We start from the raw sequence: 25,561 nt of genomic DNA on the forward strand, positions 1-25,561 counted from the left end.
TTTTTAATTATTTATTTTTAATTGAAGGATAATTGCTTTACAATATTGCTTTGGTCTTTAATGACGAGCAATTCTAGATTTTATCACTAATATTAATGTCTGGGACTATGATAACAGAGCAGATAAAAACCAAACATGCTCTGAACAGATAGAGGTCAGGAGTTTGGGGTTGGACAGTAAGTTGCAAAGGGTGGATCACGGACACCGGTGTCTGGCGTCAGAGGGGATGTCAGCACTTGGAGAAGTCGCAGAGATGAAGGCTAAAGGGCTTGAAATCCTCCCAGGAGGACCCCTTCCAAGGCTTGAGAGTGAGCTCTTGTCTAACGTTCAGAAATGAATTGTCTGGGGAGACACATATGCCAACAAAACAGAAGACGTCATTGGAAAGGGGCGCCTGAGCAGAGAGCAGGAGGGTGAGGGAACCCAGGAGGACTGCTCTACTATGTGGCTCACAGCCGGGTTTTATGGTGATGGGATTAGCTTCTGGGTTGTCTCTGGCCAATCGTTGTGACTCAGGGTCCTTCCTGGTGGCACCAAGATGGATTGCAGAGAGGTGGATTCTGGGAGGTTGGTAGGACGTTTGGACTGGTGTCTCCGTTTGACTCTTCCTGAATCCTTCTGGTTGGTGGTCGCTTGTTAGTTCCACTTTCCTCACCAGGACCTCCTGTTTAAGATAACTCGTGTAAGTGGTTTACTATGGTGCCCGGCCAGGGTAGGCAGTTTCAGTTAGTGGTTCCCTTAACAGATGGACACTGAGGTTTCTCTGAATGAGGCTAACTGGATGAACAGCTGTGATCTCTAAAAGCCCAGACCCTCCTTCCAGGAATACTCAGAAACAAAACTAGAATCAGACTTAAAGAAAGGCCCATATATCACCAAGTTCTCATCTCAGCTGCTCGTTAGCACTTGAAATACCCCCATGATACCCGCCTGGAGCCAGGAGAAACTCCACCTGACATCAGCAGCCGGGGTGGTGAAAAGCAGGCAGTGTGTATCTTCCGGGCCGCTTGGCAACCGTGATCCTTTCTGTTCTCAGGCTGTTGGGGAAAATGATGGAGGATGTTGTGGTTGGGATGAGAGAAGGCACACGCCAGACCTCATCCTGTCATTGTCATAACTGAGAATGAGCTGAAGGACACAAGGCCATCTTTTGTGTCCATGTTTCTCTCTTGGCAAGTTAGGAAGGTGGTGGGTGGGATGTGGGAACTGCCTGACCTCTGTGAGGCTCACGTGCTCAGATGTGCCCTATGCTCCACATCTTTGTTCTAACTTTCTTCCCTTCTTCTAAACACGCCCTTTGTCCTTCCATTGTTAACCTAGAAGGCAGCTTTGAGCTTCCAGTTTTACAAGTTACAGGTTAGCCATCTCTTTGTTTTCTTATCACCGTCCCAACTCACCTTTCATTCCCAAAAGGACCCAGGGAGGCATATCTGTTAAAGAAAAGGCCACGTGGTTCCTGGGATCTACAAGGTCACTTCTCAAGGGGACAGCAGCCTCCCTCCACATCCCTCGAAGGGAAGAAGGTCACAACATGTTTGCTTGCATTTGAGAGGTAAGAATAGTACCTAGTGGGCTTCCCCGGCAGCTCAGCAGTAAAGAATCTGCCTGCCAATGCAGGAGTCACAGGTTCAATCCCTGGGTCAGGAAGATCCCCTGAAGGAGGAAATGGCAACCCACTTCAGTATTCTTGCCTGGAGAATCTCATGGACAGAGGAACCTGGTGGACTACAGTCCTTGGGATCACAAAAGAGTCAGACAATACTTAGGGACTAAACAAGAGCAACAATATAGTACCTAGTGGGAAGGGACTTATTTAACTAAGACAGAGCAAAATTTTTAACTGAGATGTTTGGAAAAATGTCAGTTCAGTTCAGTTGGTCAGTCATATCCAGCTCTTTGAGACCCCATAGACTGCAGCACACCTGGCCTCCCTGTCCATCACCTACACCTGGAACTTACTCAAACTCATTTCCATCAAATTGGTGATGCCATCCAATCATCTCATCCTCTGTCATCCCCTTCTCCTTCCACTTTCAATCTTTCCCAGCATCAGGGTCTTTTCAAATGAGTCAGTTCTTCACATCAGGTGGCCAAAGTATTGGAGCTTCAGCTTCATCATCAGTCTTTCCAATGAATATTGAGGACTGATTTCCTTTAGGATTGACTGGTTGGATCTCCTTGCAGTCCAAGGGACTCTCAAGAGTCTTCTCCAACTCCACAGTTGAAAACCATAAATTCAGAGCTCAGCTTTCTTTATGGTCCAACTCTCACACCCATTCATGACTACTGGAAAAACCACAGCTTTGACTAGATGGACCTTTGTTGGCAAAGTAATGTCTCTGCTTTTTAATATGCTGTCTAGGTTGGTCATAGCTTTTCTTCCAAGGAGCAAGTGTCTTTTAATTTCATGGCTGCAGTCACCATCTGTAGTGATTTTAGAGCCCAAGAAAATAAAGTCTGTCACTGTTTCCATTGTTTCCCCATCTATTTGCCATGAAATGATGGGACCGGATGCCACGATCTTAGTTTTCTGAATGCTGAGTTTTAAGCCTGCTTTTTCACTCTCCTCTTTCACTTTCATCAAGAGGCTCTTTGCTTTGCTTTCTCCCATAAGGGTGGTATATTCTGCATATCTGAAGCTATTGATATTTCTCCTGGCAATCTTGATTCCAGCTTGTGCTTCATCCAGTCCAGCATATAAATTAAATAAGCAAGGTGGCAATATACAGCCTTGATGTACTCCTTTCCCAGTTTGGAACCAGTCTGTTGTTCCATGTCTGGTTCTAACTGTTGCTTCTTGACCTGCGTACAGATTTTTCAGGAGGCAGGTAAGATGGTTTAGTATTCCCATCTCTTTAAGAATTTTCCAGTTTGTTATGATCTGCACAGTCAAAGGCTTTGGCGTAGTCAATAAAGCAGAAGTAGATTTTTTCTGGAATACTTTTGCTTTTTATATGATCCAACAGATGTTGGCAATTTGATCTCTGGCTCCTCTGCCTTTTCTAAATCCACCTTGAACATCTGGAAGTTCTCGGCCCATGTACTGTTGAAGCCTCACTTGGAGAATTTTGGAAAATGCACCTACTAAGAAATTTTATACACAGTCTTGTATGTTTGGGGTGATTTTTATATGTAACATAATATGGCATGTGAAATGTTTGAGAAAGACAGAGAGAACAAAATTAATTGGTAAGATGAGACAAACAGAATTTGGATCAGCAAGAAAAATGTGTTTAGCTCACAAAATGCTTGAAAGGTCAGGACTAGATCGTGGACTGTCCAGGAGGGAAAGCCTGGTCAGGAAGTGGTGCCGGCTACAGTCCTGATGGCCCCCCTGGCCATTCCACGGACAGTCAGAGAGAATGTGGCAAAGCAGGAGGGGGCAGGAGAGCCAACAACAACAACAACAAAAAAAGCACTGTCATTTGATTTCCAGTGAAGGGGACCAAATTCTAGGAACAGATATGGCTGAATCAATTCTCTTCCTCAATGCATCACTGTACAGTCATTACAAAGAACCAGACCCATGTGGCCTGTAACAGAAGAATGTTCACTTGCAGACCGATGTGTATGGCATCACTTCACAAGATCTCAGGCCACGAAATTCAAATGTGTGGGAAATGCAATCTTGTGTTTCTCAGACTTAGTTTCTATCTGAAGTCCTCGTTCTTCTAGGAAGTGACCTCCCCGCTGTGCCATGTCCCCTGCAGTGGGGCCTGGCCCCATCCCCAGCAGTGGGTGTGGGTACAGTGGGTGTGCCCCAGCAGCCACCTGGGGCCTGGAAAGCCCTGTTCAGCAGAACAATGAGATGGTGGTGCCAGAACCAGTCCCCAAGCCATCAACCAGCGCCGGACAGACAGCCTCGAGCTTCTTCAGTGTGAGAAAGAACTTTTAGCTTGTTTAAGCTTCAGATATTTGGGAGATTTCAGTTACAGGCACATTTAAACCACTGCATTAGACTAACGCGCCCCCAGGGAGCTCCACCGAATCTTAAAATATCAGACTTTGAAACTTCACCTGCAGGGAGGAGACATAGTGGGGTGGACAATAGGACAGGTTGCCCTTAGCAACTGGTGCAGGGACTCCCGTGTTGGATGGCTCAGTGGTTTCCCCATTTGGAGCTCAGAGGGTCCCCTAGGCCATGGAGATGTGGAGATCAGGTGGCCTGGAGCTGGGACGAGGCCATAAAATCAGCAGATGGTGGAGGAGGCGTGGGAGTCACACTCGGCTAATTCCAGGGTTGGGTCAGCTTCTGTGACATACGTTGCCGCTTTAGGGCCACACTGTGTCCCAGGGAGCACGCTTCCTGTCCGGCAGTCACCCGCCTTCTATAGGCGCTGTCCCCACCTGCCTGTCCCCACTGTGTCCGACCAGGCAGGCAGCCCCATCCTCATTGCTTCCTCTGTCTCATCAGTGGTTAGCGCTCAGCCATTAGTGGTTAGCTTTCAAGACCTGCAGGGAGAGATCTCTAAATATGGGGTTCTCGACACTACAGGCAACATCGGGGCAGGACTGGGGAGCAGTCGTTGAGACCCTCACATCGCTTCCTTTGAGGCTGGCTGCGCTGCTCCACACGTCCAACGGGATGACTGAAATGACCTCACAAAGGCGTCATTTCTACTGTGAGTCCCTGTGTGGACACTGGTCCCAGCGCATCTATAGCTGCCCTCCAGTTCTCTAAGGGGCCAAGATGACAGAGGCATGCATACAACAGGTGCTCAGTAGATGCATGCCGAAGGAACAGGACTTCTCCCGGGGAGGAGGCCTGGGGACGCATGGCTGCCACGCCCTTTCCGGGAGCGCCCTGCGTCCTGAGGCCCGAGTCACACCTCCCCGGCGCTCCAAGTGTGCGCATGCCTTCTGTGCCCCACCCCCCGACCCCAGCAGGGCTGCCTCTGGCTCTGTTTAGCCACAGCGAGGAGTCAGGGGCCCAGCGTACCCTCCTGACGCCTGGCTTTCATCCTGCGCCCTGGAGAAGCTGCTCCTGGGTCGGCAGAGAAGCACTCCTTCATGGTTCAGACAGGCTTCACTCTGATCCAAACCCTTGTGATGTTCAAGGGTGGCCTGCTTCTCTCTCCAAACCACATGTCTGCTTTGTCCAGATATGTCTTCTGAGCAGAAGGAAAACCAGAGGTTTTACTGTTATTGTTAACAATGACCCAGCTCCAATACTTTGACCACCTGAGGCAAAGAGCTGACTCATTGGAAAAGACCCTGATGCTGGGAAAGATTGAAGGCAGGAGGAGAAGGGGATGACAGAGGATGACATGGTTGGATGGCATCATTGACTCGATGGACATGAGTTTGAGCAAGCTCCAGGAGATAGGAAAGGACAGGGAAGTCTGGTGTGCTGCAGTCCATGAGGTTGCAGGGAGTCAGACACAACTTAGCAACTGAAAAACAACAGCATCCTCTGTGTTTAAAGCCTTCTTCAGAAGTTTTGCCCAAGATTCTAAGAAAAATCAGAGAGGGTATTTTTTAATACACATTTGAAAAACGGATTCAAAGCCTGCAATTAATGTATTTGCTACCAGTAAATAAAGAGTATAACTGTGACAATCAGAAGGAGAAGACTCAGAATCAGGGCTTTGCTTGGGAGACGCGGAAATGGAGCTGAAATGGTCCCCTCCATGGGCCCAGATGTGGTTTTGTTTTGGTTATTTATTTATTTACAATTTAAAAAATTCAAATCTAGCTGATTTTTTTGTTTTTGTTGTTTTACCAACAGCAGAGTTTCAGATTTCCAATTAGCCTATGTCCACTCTCAAAGGAAGATCAGATGCTGCCCAGAACAAAATCCTGACATCTCAAGTCCATGAGGCCATCCCTTGGGTTAGCCAATCTGGCCAGAATTGTTTATAATACAACCACATGTCTTTGATCATGCCTCCAATTTGCATTAGAATCTTTTCTCCCACAGTGTGTTCTGAAGGGTCTTCATTTGTGGTTTGTCTCACGAGTAAAGAACTTTTAAAATGAATAAACTTTCTGTGTTCTCCAGGAACAAAATCACTTCTTGAACTAGAACTTGAACCAGTTGCTACTAACTCAGAGTTAATTGAACTTGGGGCTTCCCCGGTGGTCCAGTGGGTTAACTCCACGCTTCCAATGCAGGGGACATGGGTTCAATCTATGGTCAGGGAACTAAGATCCCACACACCAGTCAGTGCAGTCAAAAAATATCTTTAAAAAATTATAAAAAGAAGTAAGCTGAACTCTTCTTTTTGATATGTTCACTGTGATATTCCATTGTTGGCAAATGAGTTCACCTTCTGGAATCACCAATAAGAACTAAAAGCAAGAGTGAAATAGAATAAAGCATTCCTAAAATGCGGGTCACAGAAACTCTTCCCCCTAAAAGTCTTATAGACCTTCTGGTCTTGGAATAAGGAGCCGGCTTTGTGCCTTCACAGGTGTATAAGCATGCTTGGGGTAGAGTTGGCTGGAAGAGTCACCATATTCATAAACCAGTAGTCCTCCAAGGAACCTATGTGCTAAAATACTTTTGCCAACATGATGCCTACAAAGATGTTTTCTTTCAGAGAGAGAATAAAACAATACTTATTCTAGGAAACCAATGACAGAGGCCTCTGGTCTAAGAGTATTTAAATGCTACTGGGCTTTCAAAATACTTTGGATAAGTAAGTACCTGCTAACCACCAATAGCTCTCACTAGAAAAGATAAGTAGATAAAAGATAGCCAGAGCTTTGAGAGACTTCAAGAAAACAAAATAGAACAAAGCACAGTTAGCATTCTTTACAAATGGTATTGATCTGAGGGCAGGGGGGTGGGAGGAAGAGCTCAGGGCTTCTGAACATCTCTCCAGGTGAAGAACTCGGTCCTCATTTCTGCCACGAGGTCCCCTGCGAAGCATCTCTCTCGGGTGCCTGTGCGTTGAGTTCTGATGTTTGAACCTGAAGGTAAATCTTGTTTTCTTTGGGTTTTGCTTTCCTGCAGCAACCAAAATGAAAAATTTAAGTTACAATAGGAACTTCCCTGGTGGTCCGGTGGCTAAGATTCCGCACTCCCAAAGCAGGCGGCCCCAGGTTCGATCCCTGGTCAGAGAACTAGATCCTGCCTGCCACAACTAAGATCCGATGCAGCCAAAGAAATAAAAACCTCTTTTTAGCTTTTAAGTTAAAATCAATAATGGCATTTTAAGAATCTGTTGCAAAGTTTCACTTGGGAATAAGTCTCAAAAGAGAAGGTGAGAACATACATAGCAGGTGATGAAAAAGAACAGGGTCAGCAGAGACCCCAGGTGGCCAGTTCTGGTTCTCCGCCTGTTTCACTACAGCCTGTGCACTTTGTCTGGTTTCTTACATTTTAACATAGTTTTTGAAAGTCAAATGTAAAATGCTATTTCTTGACACTTGAAGAGTAGATGAACTCTCAATGTCAACATCCATAAATAAAGTTGTGCTGGAACCCAGCCATGCCCATTCATTTATGAACTGTGACTGCTTTCGTTCTGAAAGGGCAGAACCTGGTGACAAAGATGGAACGTCCCCGAAACTGGAAATACTTAGTCCTTGGTCCTTTACAGAGAGGGTTTGCCGACCCTTCCACAGAGCATCTATTGTGTTTCTGTCTCACAACATCACTTGAGAGCATTCCATTCTGAAGCTGGGGCTCGGAGGTATCTGTCATGATTTCCTTTATCCGTAGAGTAGGTGTGCTAATGACAACAGCTGCCTCACAATGTTTTGAGAGGATGGGGTGGGACGGCATCTGAAACTCAGTGAATTTGACGCACTGCAAGCCATCTATTAGCCAGAGTTCTCATCACTCCCATTCCCTGACCTTGTTTCCTGGAAAGTAGGGAAGAACGTGTCATTTTTTAACTAATCAATTGATTTGGCTACAAAGGATTTTGTTGCAGCACGTGGGATCTTTTAGTTGCAGCATGTCGAATCTAGTTCCCTGACTGGAGATTGAACCCAGGCCCCCTGTTTTGGGAGCATGCTGTCTTAGCCACTGGACCGCCTGGGAAGTCCCAAGAAGGTGTCATTGAAATGCTGTCTCTATTTAAGAAGTTCGTATAGCTGAGAAGACAGATAATGAAATAAGTGGGGATTATACATAGTGAAAAGCATTATCAAGAACAGAGGGTGTCCATGGTAGCATAGAGCTCCAGGCAGAAGCCCTGGCCTCCCCTGGCAGGGCAGGAAGAGCTCTGATGATGGAGTGAAGGGATAAACACAACATCGTAAAAGATGACCAAGTGCCTATTAACAAATTATAACGAAACTTTTCAAAATCAGGTAGTCAACCTTAGCTATATGTGTCTACTCCTTGGGACCAAAGGAAGATATTTTCAGCAAGGACAAATGTGTAACTGTATGTGTCTATGACACATATGACAAAATGTGCTTACAGTTCAAATAAAGTGTGTGTCCCTTATCAGTATTGAGAGATGAAGAGTTTCTCAAAGCGAGGTGCACTGACGGGTATTGATTGTCATTAAAAGATCAGGTTCCCGCATTCAGTTATGAAGTCAAAAAACCTAAAGGGCCTAGGAATCTGCATTTTAGCAAGCTCCATTTGTGACTCCTCTGCAGAGTAAATTTGAGAATCACTGAGGAAATCATACAATGTGCATGAAGAATGGCAAGAATCTAAGATTTGTTGAACACCTACTATGTGCCAGGCAGTGGATAAGTCGTCACCTACTTGACCTCATTGAATTTTCACAGCACACTTCTCAATTAAGTATTATTGTGGCTATTTTTTAGGCAAGGAAATGAAGGTTAGAGGGTTCAAAGGCATTCCCAAGGTCACATGGCCAAGGAGGTGGCTGCCCCTGGACTGAACCTAGCCTTAATGAGTCCCCAGAGTCTCTTCTCTCTACTTCCCAGGGACATGTGGGCCCTCACATGGAATCCAGAGAACCGAGCCTATAATGACTATATCATCAGACACTTTTTCTCCTTTCCTGTTTGATGGCTTTAAGAGTAGGACCCGAGACTCCACTGAAGCACTTGTCCCTGTTACAGGAGCGCAAGTTTTAAGTCATTCTTCTCTGTGAAGAAAATCACTAAATAGTTTGAACCAACAGTCACGAAAAAGACGGAAGATTGACTTAAAGATAGCTCCCAGCAACTCTGGGGTGAGCGAGGGGCCGTGGTGTTCCGCGTGGTCAGCATCACAAACGAAACCTCCTGTCTCGTGGTTTAGAGCAGGTGACTGTCAACCGAAAATCACGCTCCTGCTCTCCCTGCTTGCCTTTTCAGCCAACAGTCACTGCGCTGTGTTTCTCTCTGTAGCAGCTCTGGGGTGAAAACAGGCCGAACAAGACCTGTAAAGCTCTCCCAGGAGACAGGAAGTGGAGAGTGCTCATAACAGGGAGGGCACGTCTAACATGGGCCCCTGGGTCCCTCAGTGGCCGGGGCTCACCTCTGCAGGTTCTCGGCGTCCTCGATGGTCTCTGGCAAAGTGATCCCCTTGGTCTCTGGAAGAAGCAGCGTCATTCCCCCGGCAACCAGCCCCAAAGCCGCTTCAAACAAGATAGATTCAACATGGAGCCGTTAGAGCATGGCCAACCCCATTTACAGATGATGACAGCTAACTAAAGAGATGTGTAGGCAATGCACATGTGAGGGCCACTTCCAAAAGTCAGGGACGTCTAGGAAATTAAAAGCGATACGATGACATGGGAAATGGCAGAGTGAGAAAAGGAAACACTTCCCTCCTTGTACACCTGTAATGTGCTTAGTCGCTCAGTCGTGTCCGACTCTTTGCAATCCCTTGGACTGTAGCCCACCAGGCTCCTCTGTCCATGGAATTCTCCAGGCAAGAATACTGGAGTAGTTACTTACCATGCCCTCCTCCAACCCAGGGATCCAACCCTGGTCTCCTGCATTGCAGGCGGATTCTTTACCAGCTGAGCTACCCAGAAAGCCTCATTTGTACATGTACCTAAGAATACAGTTCTAAAGCAACTGATGTTCAAATATTAGGGGGATTTATTGGTTCAGGTACCTTGGGAACAATAGCAAACTCAATGTTGACTAGTAACCATACATATAAAGTATATATGTAGCAACTATATGCGTGCACGCATGCTAAGTCACTTCAGTCATGTCTGATGCTTTGAGATTCCATGGACTGTAGCTCACAGGCTCCTGGGTCCATGGGATTTTCCAGGTAAGAATACTGGAATTAGTTGCCACACCCTCCTCCAGGGGATCTTCCCAAACCAGGGATTAAACCCACGTCTCTTACGTCTCCTGCACTGGCAGGTAGGTTCCTTACCGCTAGCACCACCTGGGAAGCCCGTATTATATGTATATACATGATATAATGTAATATGATATATTATATAATTGTATAATATAAACTATCCACGAATGCTCAGTCACTCAGTCATGTCTGGCTCTTTGTGGCCCCATGGACTGCAGCCATCCAGGCTCTTTTATCCGTGGGATTTTCCAGGCAAGAATACTGGAGTGGGTTTCCATTTCCTCTTCCAAGGGATCTTCCCAATCCAGGGATTGAACCCGCATCTCCTGCACTGGCAGGCAGATTCCTTACCACCGCGCCACCTGGGATGCCCATTTATAAACGATACAGTGTATATTATAGCTACTACACATATACGACAGGGAGCCTAGGTGATGTGTACGTGGGCAGTGTGGGCCTCTCCTGCTGCTCACCCACTCCCACTCCACCCTACCCTCATGGGTTCACCTGGCCCAGACGTGGCAGCTCTCCACATGTGGGCCGTCGATCTGCCCTCTGCTAAGTGGCAGGCTTGGGGAGAAGCGGATGAGTTCCCTCCTCTTCCTCCAATCTAACATAGTCAGTAACAAACCAGGTACTGAATTTAGATTCCCATTGTCCCTTTGTGTCTGTTGTCAGCTGTTAAGACCTGGAAGCAGAAGTGGAGTGATAACCTAGCATCTTCAAACCTCTAGCGATTGCATGTTAAGTTCACCAAAGTTGGGAGTCAAATTCATCAGAAACCAGGAGGCTATGTCAAAAATGCTCTCCTGTTCTCTTCTGTGGAAGGAATTATTGGACTCCAGAGCCACGGGACAGAAACCTCTGGGCCATGTTATAAGAACAGCTCTTATCTTTCCCGTGAAGCAACACATAGGAGCCAGGAGACAGGGAAAGAGCAGGTACCATCCTTCCCTTCTGTACACTCACTGGGGGATACCATTCACTCATCAAGTAGTTATCAACTATTCACACTGGGCTGTGAATAAGAAATGGTAAATGTGTCATGAAGTCTTACCAAACAAAATGAGCGGCGAGCCTTGCCAAACCTCCATCAGCCTGAAGACGAGGAATGGGGTGAGAACCCCACCCAAATCACACAGGGAGGAACACACCATCATGCCAAGGTTCCTGGTAAAATACAGAGACCAAAATAGATGCCATTTCTGTGAATCAACTTTCCAAATGGTGAACTTAACACTAAAGCAATTACACTGCCCATTCCCCAACCTCCAGGGAGGGGAGAGGGGCTGGAGATGGGGTTAATCTCTGAGGACTGGACTTCCGTGGTGGCAGTGTGGATAGAAACCCGCCTGTCAATGCAAGAGACATGGGTTCCATCCCTGGTCCGGGAAGATTCCACATGCTGTGGAGCAACTAAGCTCGTATGCCACAAATACTGAGCCCGTGGTCCTGAAGGAAGAGTAGCCTGTGCTCACCGCAACTGGAGAAAGCCCGAGCACAGCCACGAAGACCCAGCACAGCCAAAAATAAATATTCTTTAAAAAAAAAATCACTGATGAATTCATCAAACACGCCCATATAACATGCTAAGAGAATGGCACATCCCAGCTCCAGGGGAACAGAAGTGCCTGTGCTAGGACTCTGCTAGCCTTGCCCTGTGAATCTCTTCCTCTGGTTGCCTGTTTATAACTTCTATAACAAACGAGTAAGTATAATTGCTTCCCTGAATTCTGTGAGCCTTATAGCAAACTAATGAACTCCAGGAGGGAGGTTGCTAATTCTGAGTAGTTAATGTCAGAATTTCATGCGAAATGCTGGGCTGGATGAAGCACAAGCTGGACTCAAGATTGCTGGGAGAAATATCAATGACCTCAGATACACAGATGACACCACCCTCATGGGAGAAAGCAAAGAAGAACTAAGGGGTCTCTTGATGAAAGTGAAAGAGGAGAGTGAAAAAGCAGGCTTAAAACTCAACATTCAGAAAACTAAGGTCATGGCATCCAGTCCCATAACTTTATGGCAAATAGATGGGGAAACAATTCGAGACTTTATTTTGGGGGCTCTGAAATCACTGCAGATGGTGTCTGCAGACACGAAATTAAAAGATACTTGCCCCTTGGAAGAAAAGCTATGACCAACCTAGACAGCATATTAAAAAGCAGAGACATTACTTTGTCAACAAAGGTCTGTCTAGTCAAGACTACGGTTTTTCCAGTGGTCATGTATAGATGTGAGAGTTGGACTATAAAGAAAGCTAAGCACCAAAGAATTTGAACTGTGGTGTTGGAGGAGACTCTTGAGAGTCCCTTGGACAACAAGGTGATCCAACCAGTTCATCCTAAAGGAAATCAGTCCTGAGCATTCATTGGAAGGACTGATGTTAAAGCTGAAGTTCCAATACTTTGGCCACCTGATGCAAAGAACTGACTCATTGGAAAAGACCCTGATGTTGGGAAAGACTGAAGGCAGCAGGAGAAGGGGATGACAGAGGGATGGCATCATCAACTCGATGGGCATGAGTTTGAGCAACTCTGGGAGTTGATGATGGACAGGGAGGCCTGGTGTGCTGCAGTCCATGGGGTCACAAAGAGTCAGACATGACTGAGTAACTGAACTGAACTGAACTGAACTGAACTGAATGTCAGAATTGGATTGCAACAACGGTCTGGAGATTTGGAGAACTGGTTGGTGTGATCAGAGTTTTTGCTTTCACATAGAGGGACAGGGAAGAATAAAGAGAGGAGATTAAGAAATGAAGGACGAAGAAAGCTAGGGAGGAAACCATCTACTTGAAATGACCTCTTTATCCCTGGCAATAGTTTTTGATCATTCTGTCCTTTATGAATATAGCCACCCCAGTGTATTCCTGTAAATAATCTTGAGCTTTGGGTCGAAGACATGGTTAAATCAGGAAAGATAAATCAAGAAAAGTTTTATCCTTTTAAGCTTCTTCTATTACATCCATTTGCACAATTTCTTACTCCCTAAAATGAGTAATTATAACATTAGTACATTTTTCTTCCCTTCCCAAGGTCTCCCTCTATGACCTCAGTTTAGTTGTTTTCTTAGTGTTTGCCATTATAATCTTTAAATATGCTTTGTAATTTACTTGATTCACCAACTTTCAATAATATCTTTCTTTTTAACTGGGAGACATACTGAGAAAACTATATGAAAAATTATCTATCCATGTTTATTGAGAGATTTTAAAAAACAAAAATAGATGTTGACTTTTATTGAATGCCTCTTTTATCTATGGAGAGAAGAGTATAATTTTCTCTTTTATTAGCATGAACTACGCTATGATTTTCTAATATTAATGTATCTTTGTATTCCTAGAATAACTCATCTTAGATAGATGTATTATTATTTTAATGTGCTCCACTATTCTGTTTGATAATACATTGTTTAGGATTTGAATTTATCATTCATAAATAATATTCACAGTTTCCTGTTTCCTTTATTTTTGTTACTTGACGCCAATATCATGAGAACTTTATAAACAATTTTTTAAAAACTTCCTCCTTTTCCTATATTCTAGAACTGTGGATCACTGAAGTTTTCTATTAATTAAATGTTTTGTAAAACTATCCTATGAAACCATTGCGGATTTCCTCTTAACTATGATTGAGGGTCTTCTTTGTCTTAATAGTTTTTGCCATAAATTAAGTTTTGTCTGATAAAATCGTGGTTCTTGCTATATTTTTGTTTCCATTTACCTAGTATGTGTGTGCTGTGCGCTCGGTCATGTCTGACTCTTTGTGACCTCATGTGGGCCGTAGCCCACCAGTCTCCTCTGTCCATGGGATTCTCCAGGCAAGAGTACTGGAGTGGGTTGCCATTTCTTCCTCCAGGGAATCCTCCCAACCCGGGGATCAAACACATGTCTCCTGAGTCTCCTGCATTGCAGGTGGATTCTCTAGCACTGAGCCACTGCGGAAGCCCCTGGTTTGGGGCATTCCTTGTTTTTCAACCTTTCTGAGGAAAAGTTGTACTTCAACTATGCAGCAAATTGTTGGATTTTGCTTTATAATGAAATTAGAGTCTTTTTACTTTTGTTTTTCAATAAAGGAGTCGAGTCTCTTTATATTTATTTAAATATCAGAAATGTTTGTTCTTAATTCTGTCATTAACTGTTTATTAATATTTTATAAATATTTTAACATATGCCATGTTTTTATTGTTTTCTGTGTCTTTTATTTCTCGATTTGTGTTGGTTATATGTACTTTTTCTGATAATTTGGAAGGTTTGATTTTTATTCCAAAGATTACCTTTATAACTTTTGTAATACACTTAATATTCTATTTCTTGAGATAGTATTGGTTAACTATTATGAACTACTTTAAAATTAGTGTTTTTTTACTTTCTCCTCAAACCATCCCTCCATGCACTGACTGTAGTTAATAATAGCATTGTTTTTACTGTTTGCCTTCATCCCTTAAAATATGCCTATAAAACTACTTAATTATTTGTTTTTAGTGATACATTTTTTCCTGGATAAAGTATTGAGGAAATCAGTGTATCACACCACCTCCAACATTCTCTCTCTCTTCCTTTCCAACTTTTTTTAGTTATTGAGCTTCCCTGATAGCTCAGAGGGTAAAGAATTTGCCTGCAAGGCAGGAGACATGGGCTCCACCCCTGAGACAGGAAGATCCCCTGGAGAAGGGAATGATTCCAGCATCTTTGCCTGGAGAATTCCATGGACAGAGGAGCCCAGCAAGCTGTGGACCATTTTCAGTTATAGCATTTCTGTATTGTCAATTTATATTCTGTAATCAAAACAGAAACTGAGGGTTTTAATCTCAGATTCAGTGATCACCATCAGTAATTTTGAAGTATTACTCCACTTACTGTGTTTACTGAGAATTTTTTCTCTAATAGCTTTTTTGGAAAAGTTTTGTAGGAACCATGTTTTTTAAGGAACAAAATAATTGGATGTTGTTTTTATTTGAGAAAAGGAGTTTGGATAAAATTCGTTGAGTTACATTTTCTGTCACTGGGATCATTTCAGGCATTGTTTCATCGTCTTCATCAAATGATATCAGCTTGATTTTCTCTTTGTATATGTGACTTTCACTTTCAGCCTGGGTACCTCATAAACCTTTCTTTATCTCTGAAGCACAGTAACATAACTGGAATATTTATTAATGTTGCTCAGAAGCAAGTTTTCCTGAAACACTCGCTGTATGCCACCTTCAAATCATAGATCCAAGCATTCTTTTATTTCCAGAAGTTTTTTTAAGTTCTTTTTTAACTTAAGTTCTTTGGTTTCATTATTTCAATGATCTTCTTTGGGACATATGTATATATAAGCATAATCTCTAAGCCTTTTAAACTCTTTGCTTATTTCAATCTTACTTTGCAATTCTTAGTTCTGTCTTACCTTTCCTTTCCTTTCCTTTATCAATTCTCCCTATATTGCTTTCAAAGTAGTTTTTATTTGTGAAAGATTTTAATATTTCTTTTTATTTTTTTTAGCCTGAGCTGACCATCAGTTGTCTTATCACACATTCTCCCAAGAATTTACATTCTCTGCTTAACACTTTTCTTTCGCAGAGATGACTAATTCATTACTATTTTGCACTTAGTCATCATACGCTTGGCTATACTTTTCATTTGCTTTCTGATAATATTTTTCTTATGCATTTTCTTCATTTGTCACTTGCTTTTCCTCTTCCTTTCTCCTTTTTATCTCATGGTATATCTGTATAGCACCTGGGCAAGTTACTTTTTTATTTGTGATTCAGCATTCAATACTATTATTTCTTTCTGTAACAGTTATTTTAGAAGGATTTGTGGTGAGGGACCAGGGCATGCGTTAAGCTATTAGAAATTCTCTTTCTGGCCAGGGCTGTCCAGATGCTTTGACTCTCTTATCCCTACTCATAAAATTAAAAGATGCTGGCTCCTTGGAAGGAATACTATGACAAACCTAGACAAAATATTAAAAAGCAGAGGCATCACTGCCACAAAGGTCCATCTAGTCAAAGCTATGATTTTCCCAGTAGTGATGTATGGATGTGAGAGTTGGACCATAAAGAAGGCTGAGCGCCAAAGAATTGATGCTTTCAAATTGTGGTGCTAGAGAAGACTCTTGAAAGTCCCTTGGGCTGCAAGAAGATCAAACCAGTCAATCCTAAAGGAAATCAGTCCTGAATATTCATTGGAAGGACTGATGCTGAAGCTCCAACATTTTGGCCACCTGATGAGAAGAACCAACTCATTGGAAAAGACCCTGATGCCAGGAAAGACTGAAGGCAAAAGGAGAAGAGGGCAGCAAAGGATGAGACGGTGAGATAGCATCACTGACTCAATGAACATGAGTGTGAGCAAACTCCGAGAGATAGGGAAGGACGGGGAAGCCTGGTGTGCTGCAGTTCATAGGGTTGCAAAGAGTCGGACATGATTGAGCGACCGAACAACAACAACGGAGGTAGACGGTGTGGAACCGCCCACCCTGCAGGGTCTCTCTCCTCCATCCTGCCCAGAGCGCAGTGTTCCCTCAAGGTTCCTGAGCGATCTCCCGCAGCTTGCCTGCCCCTCCTCCCCTCCAGCCACACAGCATCCAAAGAAGGAAACACATACCTCCAGCCCCTGCACCCATCTTGTTCCTCCAAGAAGGGATTGTGGGTTAGGTCCTTCAAGCTCCCTTCCTACTTCGGAAAACCACTGGCCTTGTCTCAAATTTGGTGCCACAGCGGACCTCCCTGGAGTCTTCTAGACCCTTTTACATTCACTGTATGAGGCAGCCTTTTTCCTACACATTATCTTTCAAGGTCAACCTACTTTCAAAGATGGCATTTGCATCTCCTTCTTTTTTGTTGCTATTAAATTATTTTGTTGAAATTTTCATTGATAAAAATGTAGATTCTCAAGCAGCAGTAATAAATAACAAAGATAAGTCCTCATGTATTCTTCTCATTCTTCTAATAGCTTTAGTAAGATTTCCAAGAGGAGGAAAAAAATTTTTTTTAATAATTTTAAGAGAATAAGTCTTTTTAAAAAAAGAGAGAGAGAAAGATTTTACTAGCACACAGAAGCTAGAAGAAGTGAGAAACTAGTTCCCATCTTTAAAATTCATAGGGCTTCCCTGGTGGGCCAGTGGTTCAGAATCTATCTTGCAATGTAGGGGACACGGGCTCATCCCAGGCCTGGGAAGATCCCCCAGGCCACAGAGCGCCTAAGCCCAGATGCCACAACTACTGAGCCTTGGCTCTAGAGTCCACGCTCTGCACAAGAGAAGCCACAGCAATGAGAAGCCCGCGTGTTGGAACTGGAGAGTGGCCCCCACTCGCCGCAACTAGAGAAAGCCTACGTGCAACAGTGAAGACCCAGTGCAGCCAAAAATAATTTTAAATAATAAATAAATAAATATCTTTAAAAATAAAATTAAGAAAACTCAGGTCTCTGGGATACTTCAGTCATTCATTCAGCAAGCACCAGGTGCCTGGTTAGTATATCTACAGAGCAGTTTCAGGAGGTACAGACAAGTATGCTATGTAGTTTCTGTTTTCAAGGAGTATACAATATAGAGAAGAGGTAAAAACAGGTGGCTGATTTTCAATACAAAGCAGAGCGGGCGTGTGTGCTAAGTCGCTTCAGTTGTGTCCAACTCTTGCGACCCTAAAAACTGTAGCCCACCAAGCTCTTCTGTCCATGGGATTCTCCAGGCAAAAATACTGGAGTGGGTTGCCATGCCCTCCTCCAGGGGGTCTTCCCAACCCAGGAATCAAACCCACGTCTCTTGTGTCTCCTGTACTGGCAGGCGGTTCTTTATCACTAGTGACACCTGGGTCTTGACAGTTTATGTTGCAGACAGTTAGGAGGATGCTGATTTTTGGCACAGCCAAAAATCAATAAATAAAATTATGAAAGTGAAAAGTGTGAGAGTGAAAGTCGCTCAGTCGTATCTGACTCTTTGCGATCCTATGGTCTATACAGTCCACGGAATTCTCTGGGCCAGAACACTGGAGAGGGCAGCCTTTCTCTTCTCCAGGGGATCTTCCCAGCCCAGGGATTGAACCCAGGTCTCCCGCGTTGCAGGTGGATTATTTGCCAGCTGAGCCACTAAGGAAACCCAAGAATACTGGAGTGGGTAGCCTATCCTTTCTCCAGCAGATCCTCCCAACTCAGGAATCGCACCAGGGTCTCCTGCATTGCAGGCAGAATCTTTACTAGCTGAGCCACAAGGAAGCCCATAAACCCATAAGTGAATACTTATTGGCGCCTGTGTTGTAATCACTCTGGAGAAAGCCCAAACCTCCATGAACTGAGAAACGGACCAACACACCGTGGTCCATCTCCCACGCATGGAAGCCACACTCGGCAACAAGAAGGACTGGAGAACTGATACAAGTCACGGCGTGGATGGGTTCCCTGATGGCAAGTGAAAGAAGCCAAACACAAAAGCCTAACCCCAAGTTATTTCATGTATGTAACATTCGAGAAACGGCAAAGCCATAGGGAGAGAAATCAGATCAGGGGTTGCCAGGTGCTGGAGGCAGGAGGGGAGAAAACGGATCACAGAGGGACAGCAGGGAGCATTTGCATATGATGGAAATGTGTCTGTGTCACCTTGATCGTGGTGCTGGCAAAATGAATGGAATCAAGATTCATCATACTGTGCCTTTGAGGGTGAATCTTGCTCTAAGAAAATTCTCCCTGAATAAACCCGACTTGAAACAATGAATGATCTGGCCCCATCGCTATGTCTACAGAGTATTGTGTCATCATAGGAAAATACCAGCTTTAAGGGCAGCAAGAAGTGTGTTACTGGTTGCCAAGAGGAGGAGAAGGGGAGGGATGGAGTGGGAGGTGGGCCTAGCAGATGCAGACGGGTGTAAACAGGGCGGACAAACAGCCAGGTCCTACTGTAGGACACAGCAAACGGTACTCAATACCGTGTGACAAACCATAATGGAAAAGAATCTGAGAAAGAGTGTATTAATATGTATCCGTGTAACTGAATTACTTGGTTGTGCAGCAGAAATTCACACACACCATTGTAAATCAACCATACTTCAATTGAAAAAAAAAAGAAATAGGAGGGGCGAAGAAGTGTGTTCTTACCTGGACCCTGCAGCTTTCTAGCTGTGTGACTCTGGGAAGGTCTCCCTCCCTTTGTAAAGCTCGGCCTGCTCACAGGTGAAAGGCGGGTAACAACGGTTTTACAGGATGACCTGCACCCCACATGTGGCAAGGCTCCATATTTCACTGTCCAAACAGGAACTGCCCTTAACCAGATGTCTTTCCTCTCGTGCTGACCCTCTTATGGGGCACGATGCAACCCAGAGTCCACTTTAACCAGTCCATCTTACCTTCCCTACCGCATCAGGCGTGGGCTCTGTCTTTGATGCCCAGCCCCCATCTCAGTGTCAACCCATCCACCCTGGGGGGCATCTTCAAGAGTGGTCCTCAGTGAGCCCGGCTTGCCCACAGCCCTGTCAGCAGGTAGCCGCCCCCTCGCCCCAGATACACTCACCGGATGAATGTAGGGAACAGTTCGGCATTGACCAGACACACCATCTGGAACACGATGGTGATCCCCATTCGGCCGACACAAGCTACCGCAATATTCAGCCAGGACAGATCTGGGAGGAAACAGACAGAGGGTGTGAGAGCTAGAGGGCTGTACCCACGGATTTGCCAGGAGACGCCGCAAATGGGAGCTTGGACTTAAGAGCTGGAAGGGCCCGAAAAACTGTCTTATCCAACCCTTCCATGTTTGGATCAGTAAACCAAGCCTGGTGGCTCAGATAGTAAAGAATCTGCTTGCAATGCGGGAGACCTGGGTTTGATCCCTGGGTTGGGAAGATCCCCTGGAGGAGGAAACGGCATCCCACTCCAGTATTCTTGCCTGGAGAATCCCGTGGACGGAGGAGCCTGGCGGACTACAATCCATAGTGGTCTCAGCAACCACTCTAACTAAACTGAGTCCTGAGAGATTTGGGACTTGATGGCACATGAGGGAAGACGTCACTGTGCAGAGGAAAGAATGTGCTTTTTTGAATCTCAGCTGTGCCTCCTGTCAGCAGAGTGATGAGGCAAACGGCTTACTTCTGCCTGCCTCAGTCTCCTCAGCTGTCAAATGGGAATCATCTCACCCAACTTACAGGTGGTGGTGAGATTTAGAGATAACACATGTCAATTGTGCATCATGACCATTCCACCAGTCCTGGCTTTTTATTATCCTCCAACAGTGTCCTTGCTGACACAGCTCCTGAAACACAGTAGGTCCTCAACAACGTGGGTCCCTCGGGCAGAAGTCCTAGAGCTGGTGGGCCAGATTTCTCATCCTCGGCACTCATTCCCCAACACATTTTTCAAATGTTTTATTTATTTATTTTTGATGGCACTGTGCAAGGGCTTTCTCTAGTTGTGGGAGCAGGGGCCACTCTCTAGATCTGATATTGAGGGCTTCAGTAGTTACAGCTCGTGGGCTCTAGGACCTGGGCTCAGTAGTTCCGACACCTGGGCTTGGTTGCCCTGCAGCATATGGAATCTTGCCAGAGCAGGGATCAAACCCGTGTCCCCTGCAGTGGTAGCTGGATTCTGAACCCCTGGACCACCAGGGAAGTCCTCACAGCAGATTTCTTAACCCAAGCATCTTTCACTGGTCTGAGAGGATGAGGGATGCAAACCCGCATCTCCTCCTAGCAGATGGCTCTGAGTCTTAATTAGCAGCAGGTCCAGAAGGCTTCTCCTTTCTGGGGAGCCATCAAAGCATTAGGCACCATCATCTGCTTCACCGGGATGTTAGGGGTTCACCCAAACCCCAAAGCACAAGTGGCTCTGAGCGAGGCCGGCTCACTAACAGAGCCTCCGTGGTCACAGACAGCATGTCATCTCACCCTTGTCCCCACGAGCCGGCTGCTCAAGGAGGACAGGCTTCCTTCCCCTCGCCAGCGGGAGGCTCCGGGGAGAGCAGACCCAGTGGCCTTGGGGCCCAGTTTGCCCGTGGCCAGCGCAGTCTCTCCAGGTCTTTGCCGCCCTCTGCCTGGAGGAAGGCCCAAGCAGAGCCTTTAGTTAAGGCTCCCATGAGATACCAGACAAGGGAGTTCACCCGGACACCTGGAGGAGGGCATTGGTCACAAATTCCGAAGCTTTGATAGATTTGGCAAGAAGCTCTACTGGACATGCACGGCATCCTTGCCCTCAGAGAGCTGCCCTGCCTCCTCTGGGCCCAGATCACTCTCCCCAGCCGTTGGAGGGACCACTTACAACTGCAGTCCTGCCGTGTGGCTTCCTGCCATGCTTGAGATAAAACCCACGCGGGCATCTCTCCCTGTCTCCTGCTCACAAGGGTCCGGCTGCTCCTCCAACGCCCAGCTCTCCCCATCCTCAGGGTCCTCACTCTTGCTGTTCCCTTTCCTAGAAACCTCCCTTCCTGTTTGTTAAAATGGCTCATGCCCTCTTCACTTAGGTCTCCTAAGGTCACCCTGGACCACCATACAAAGAATTAATGCCCCATCCCTCTTCCTCCTTCTCTTTTTCCTCTAGAACTTAAGCTCCAAGAAGTGGAGTATTTCTCTGCTTTGCTCGAGGCTGAGATCCTGGGGCAGAGACACCACTCTGTCAAGTACACAGAGGAGCTTCCCAGGTGATGCTAGTGGTAAAGAACCCGACTGCCAATGCAAGAGACATAAGAAATGCAGGTTCAACCCCTGGGTTGGGAAGATCCCCTAGAGGAGGGCACGGCAACCCACTCCAGTATTCTTGCCTAGAGAATCCCATGGAGAGAGGAGCCTGGTGGGCTCCAAAGGGTCTTTGTTCCAGAGGGTCACAAAGAGTCAGACACAACTAAAGCGACTTAGCATGCACGCACGCAAGTACATAGAAGGTACTTGAAATAGTTTCTGGAACAGGAGACGAAGGCTCGTCATCTAATGCGATAAGGACCAGTAAAGGCAAGTGGCGAGAGCAGGAGCTGGGAGAAGGTCCTGGGAGGAGGTGGAACAGAGGACGCAGTACCCAAGCTTCTTCCAGGCGATAATCAAACGGCCTCAGATCCCAGGTTCCCTCTTGGGACTTGGTGCTGTTACTGAAAAAACAGTAACAATGAAAACCTCTACTCACTCATTCCATTTCACCAGGAATCTACAAACAGGGAGATCGGGGGAAAGAGGGGAAGCCGATTTCAGATGCTTGGCCGCTTTTCCTATCTTCTTTGTCCTTGGTGGCTTAGACAGCACAGTGCCTGCCTGCATTGTGGGAGACCCGGGTCCAATCCCTGGAGAAGATCCCCTGGAGAAGGAAATGGCTACCCACTCCAGCATTCTTGCCTGGAAAATTCCATGGATGGAGGAGCTGGTGGGCTACAGTCCATGGGGTCGCAAAGAGTCGGACACAACTAAGTGACTTCACTCACTCACTCACTCACTCACTCACGAAAGGAGAGAGAAAAAAACCTGAGCTACCTTTTGCTACCTCTTAAAATTTCCAGCCTGCTCCGTATAGCCTGGTTCTTGAGAACAGAGATTTCACGGGATGTTTCTCATAATATCCTGCTCCCAAAGCCTGCCAAAATGACTCATTAAACCAACAAGTGCGGAGCACAAGCAATAAAAACTGAGAAAATAGCAAATCTGCTCTCCTATTTTTTTTAACATTTCTAAAAGTAACAAATGAGAAAGGCAATGTATGTATTCAAATTAAAACTGCCCAAATGATTCTGCTTTGGCTTATCTTGGATTGCTAAGAATGATGGACTCAAGCAAACAGGCACCAAAATGGCTGGTGTTTAAAAGACTAATGATGCCACGTGCTGGTGAGTCTGTGGAACCACTGGAAAGCTGGTGCATCACCGTGGGAGCGTGAACTGGAAAGCTGTCTGGCTGTATCTACTAAAACTAACCTGTGCCCCATCCCCTGACCCAGCAAAGGAATGAGTGTCCACGAAAAGATGTGTTGGAATGTTCGCTGCAGCCTTAATCCCAATAGGCAGACACTGGATGACTTTAGATCTCCCAACCCGGGGATTGAACCTGCATCTCTTACGTCTCTTGCACTGTCAGTCAGGCTCTTTACCACTAGCACCACCTGGGAAGCTGCTCTATGTACTTGACAGAGTGGCGTCTCTGCCCCAGGAGCTCAGCCGTGAGCAAAGCAGAGAACGTTTCCGCTTCTTGGAGCTTGTGTTCTAGAGGGAAAAGAGAAGGAGGAAGAGGGATGGGGCTTTACTTCTTTGTACGGTGGTCCAGGGTGACTTTAGGAGGCCTGGATACAGGGTGAGGGATTCCTACAATGCGAGGCTGCCCAACAGGGAAACAGTGCAAGCGACACTCTCGTGGGACAATGTGGGCGAACCTTGCAGACGCCACGATAAGTGAATGAAGTAAGACAGTACAAAGCGTAGGTGCGGTCTGGTTCAATTGTATGAAGTTGAAGAACAGCCGACATTAATCTGTGATGGCAGAGACCAGAGCTGCAGGGACCCGGGCAGGGGTGGAGAGCGTTGGTGGTCAAGGGGGCTGAGGGACCTTCCGAGGTGCTGGAAATGCTCTTTATCTTGGCGTAAGTCGTGGTGCCCAGGTATGAATGAATGAATGATAGTTGCTCAGTCATGCCTGACTCTTTGCAACCCCATGAACTGTAGCCTGCCAGGCTCCTCTTTCATGGAATTCTCCAGGCAAGATTACTGGAGTGGGTTGCCATTTCCTTCTCCCCAGGTATACATACACGTAAAAAATTCATCAGCTTGAACACTCAAAAAGGGCTCATCATTGGTATGCTGCACCTCTACTTAAAATTTTTTTAAAAAGTCATTCTAGACTCAGGTAAGCACCTTGTCTTTGTTGCTATTCCAGCGTTAAGACTCTTCCCACAGTTCAACGACCTGGAAGATGATGGACGTGGACCACTCACCGTGTGGAATAAAGACCATGATGAAGCAGGCCAGCCCCGCCGCCAGGTTGGACATGGCCAGCGGGTAGCGGCGGCCGAAGCGGTCGATGGTGACGAGGATGATGAAGGACGCAGGGAACTCGACCAGGGCGGAATAAAGGAAGTCCAGGTAGAGGTTCCCGCCGGTGGCGCCCACGTGCATGATGAGGCCCTGGTAGACCACAGAGCTGGTGAACCTGGCGGGCAGGAGAGGCAGGTCAAAGGTGAGCTCCTTGGAAGAGGGGAGATCCTAGAGACTGGCTGGGAGGATAAAGGCCCTGGCGAGCTGGAGGGAAGCATCCATCACTGATGTAGAATGTTCCAGAGCAATATGAAAAGTGAGGTCCCTCCGTCACGTCCGACTCTTTGCAACCCCATGGACTGTATGTAGCCCACCAGGCTCCTCCGTCCATGGGATTTTCCAGACAAGAGTACTGGAGTGGGTTGCCATTTCCTTCTCCAGGGGGATCTTCCTGACGCAGGGGAATGAACCCGGGTCTCCCGCATTCCAGGCAGACAATTTACCATCTGAGAGAAGTCCTAATACGAGAAGAGAGGGGGTCAAAATCCAGGTGGGGCCCTCCTGGTTGAGAAGCTCCTTCCACGATTTTTGTGAGCCTGTGACTTACAGGACAGTGCCGTATTTCCGAGAGACGGCAAATGATGCAGCGACCATCGTTTACGGCTTACTGTGCCCCCGCGGGCAGCCCTGCTCTGAACACCGCGCAGGCCCTATCTCATCGGATGCCGCAAGCCTCCAAGGGGACAGAGGGCAGGGGATGGCAGTGGGGGTTGAGCAGTTTCAGGATTCAGACTGCTGTCTGAGCTGTGTGGTCTTAAGTAAGTGAATCAGCCTCTCTGTGCCTCAGTTCCTTCAGCTGTGAATCTGGGTTGTCCTGAGAGTTCATTGAGGTCGTGGACCAGAAGGGCTCAGTGTAGTTAGACACTCAGGGAAGAGCAGATGTTTTTGCTCTCACAATTGCCTTTCCCAGGGCAAGGGTCTAGAGCACCATGGGGTGGAGAAGTCGGCCAAGTCTTCCCTGCTCCAGAGTGGGGCCCCTGCACACAACACACCATCTGGAACCAGCAGTATTCCGTTCCTGTCTTTCATCCCATACCCCATGGCACACGACTCCTCCACCCATATTTGAGGAAAGAACAACCATGCTCACCCCACCAGGCTCATCTAAACTCACCAAGAACGTGGCACACAGAAGGTTGGGGACCAGCTCAGTCACTCCGACCCAGAGGAAGATTGAGAGTCCCGTGGGTCACTTCTGGGCAAACTGCACAATTTTGGAACATTGAATGACTGTTGGTACAATCATTCCTCACTACCATGGGGGACTGGACCCCATGGGACCAGGACCCCCCAGGATACCAGAATCTGAGGATGCTCGAGTCCCTGTGTCAATCGTATGAATCAGTGTAGGATGTGCACACTCCTGTAAGACTGACACCATCACTAGATTGCTTATAACACCTAA

The 25,561-nt window shown here is 46.2% G+C and overlaps 1 protein-coding gene and 1 long non-coding RNA gene across 5 annotated transcripts in view; one reads left to right on the forward strand and one right to left on the reverse strand.

Moving 5' to 3' along the window:
* The first annotated feature begins 1,172 nt into the window (after positions 1–1,172).
* On the forward strand, positions 1,173–24,272 carry LOC139033005 (uncharacterized). Its single transcript, XR_011485626.1, has 2 exons — positions 1,173–1,552; positions 23,999–24,272. It is a non-coding gene; the product is annotated as an uncharacterized lncRNA (long non-coding RNA).
* Positions 6,748–25,561, reverse strand: part of LOC110126713 (solute carrier family 22 member 1) — a 35,562-nt gene continuing 16,748 nt past the window's right edge. The window contains exons 7-13 of one of the 4 annotated variants that reach the window (XM_070461469.1): positions 24,057–24,271; positions 23,253–23,331; positions 21,044–21,189; positions 19,675–19,783; positions 11,241–11,353; positions 9,398–9,497; positions 6,748–6,952 (exon numbers count right to left, since the gene is read on the reverse strand). In XM_070461469.1, coding sequence (XP_070317570.1) covers positions 6,844–6,952; positions 9,398–9,497; positions 11,241–11,353; positions 19,675–19,783; positions 21,044–21,189; positions 23,253–23,331; positions 24,057–24,271 — 871 coding nt within the window. In that variant the 3' untranslated portion in view covers positions 6,748–6,843. Of the gene's footprint in view, positions 6,953–9,397; positions 9,498–11,240; positions 11,354–19,674; positions 19,784–21,043; positions 21,190–23,231; positions 23,332–24,056; positions 24,272–25,561 lie in introns of all 4 variants that reach the window. The other 3 variants (XM_070461468.1, XM_020876552.2, XM_020876570.2) reach the window with 3 other exon arrangements.

This window comes from Odocoileus virginianus, chromosome 34, assembly GCF_023699985.2.
Source record: "Odocoileus virginianus isolate 20LAN1187 ecotype Illinois chromosome 34, Ovbor_1.2, whole genome shotgun sequence".
NCBI classification, from domain to species: Eukaryota; Metazoa; Chordata; class Mammalia; order Artiodactyla; family Cervidae; genus Odocoileus; species Odocoileus virginianus.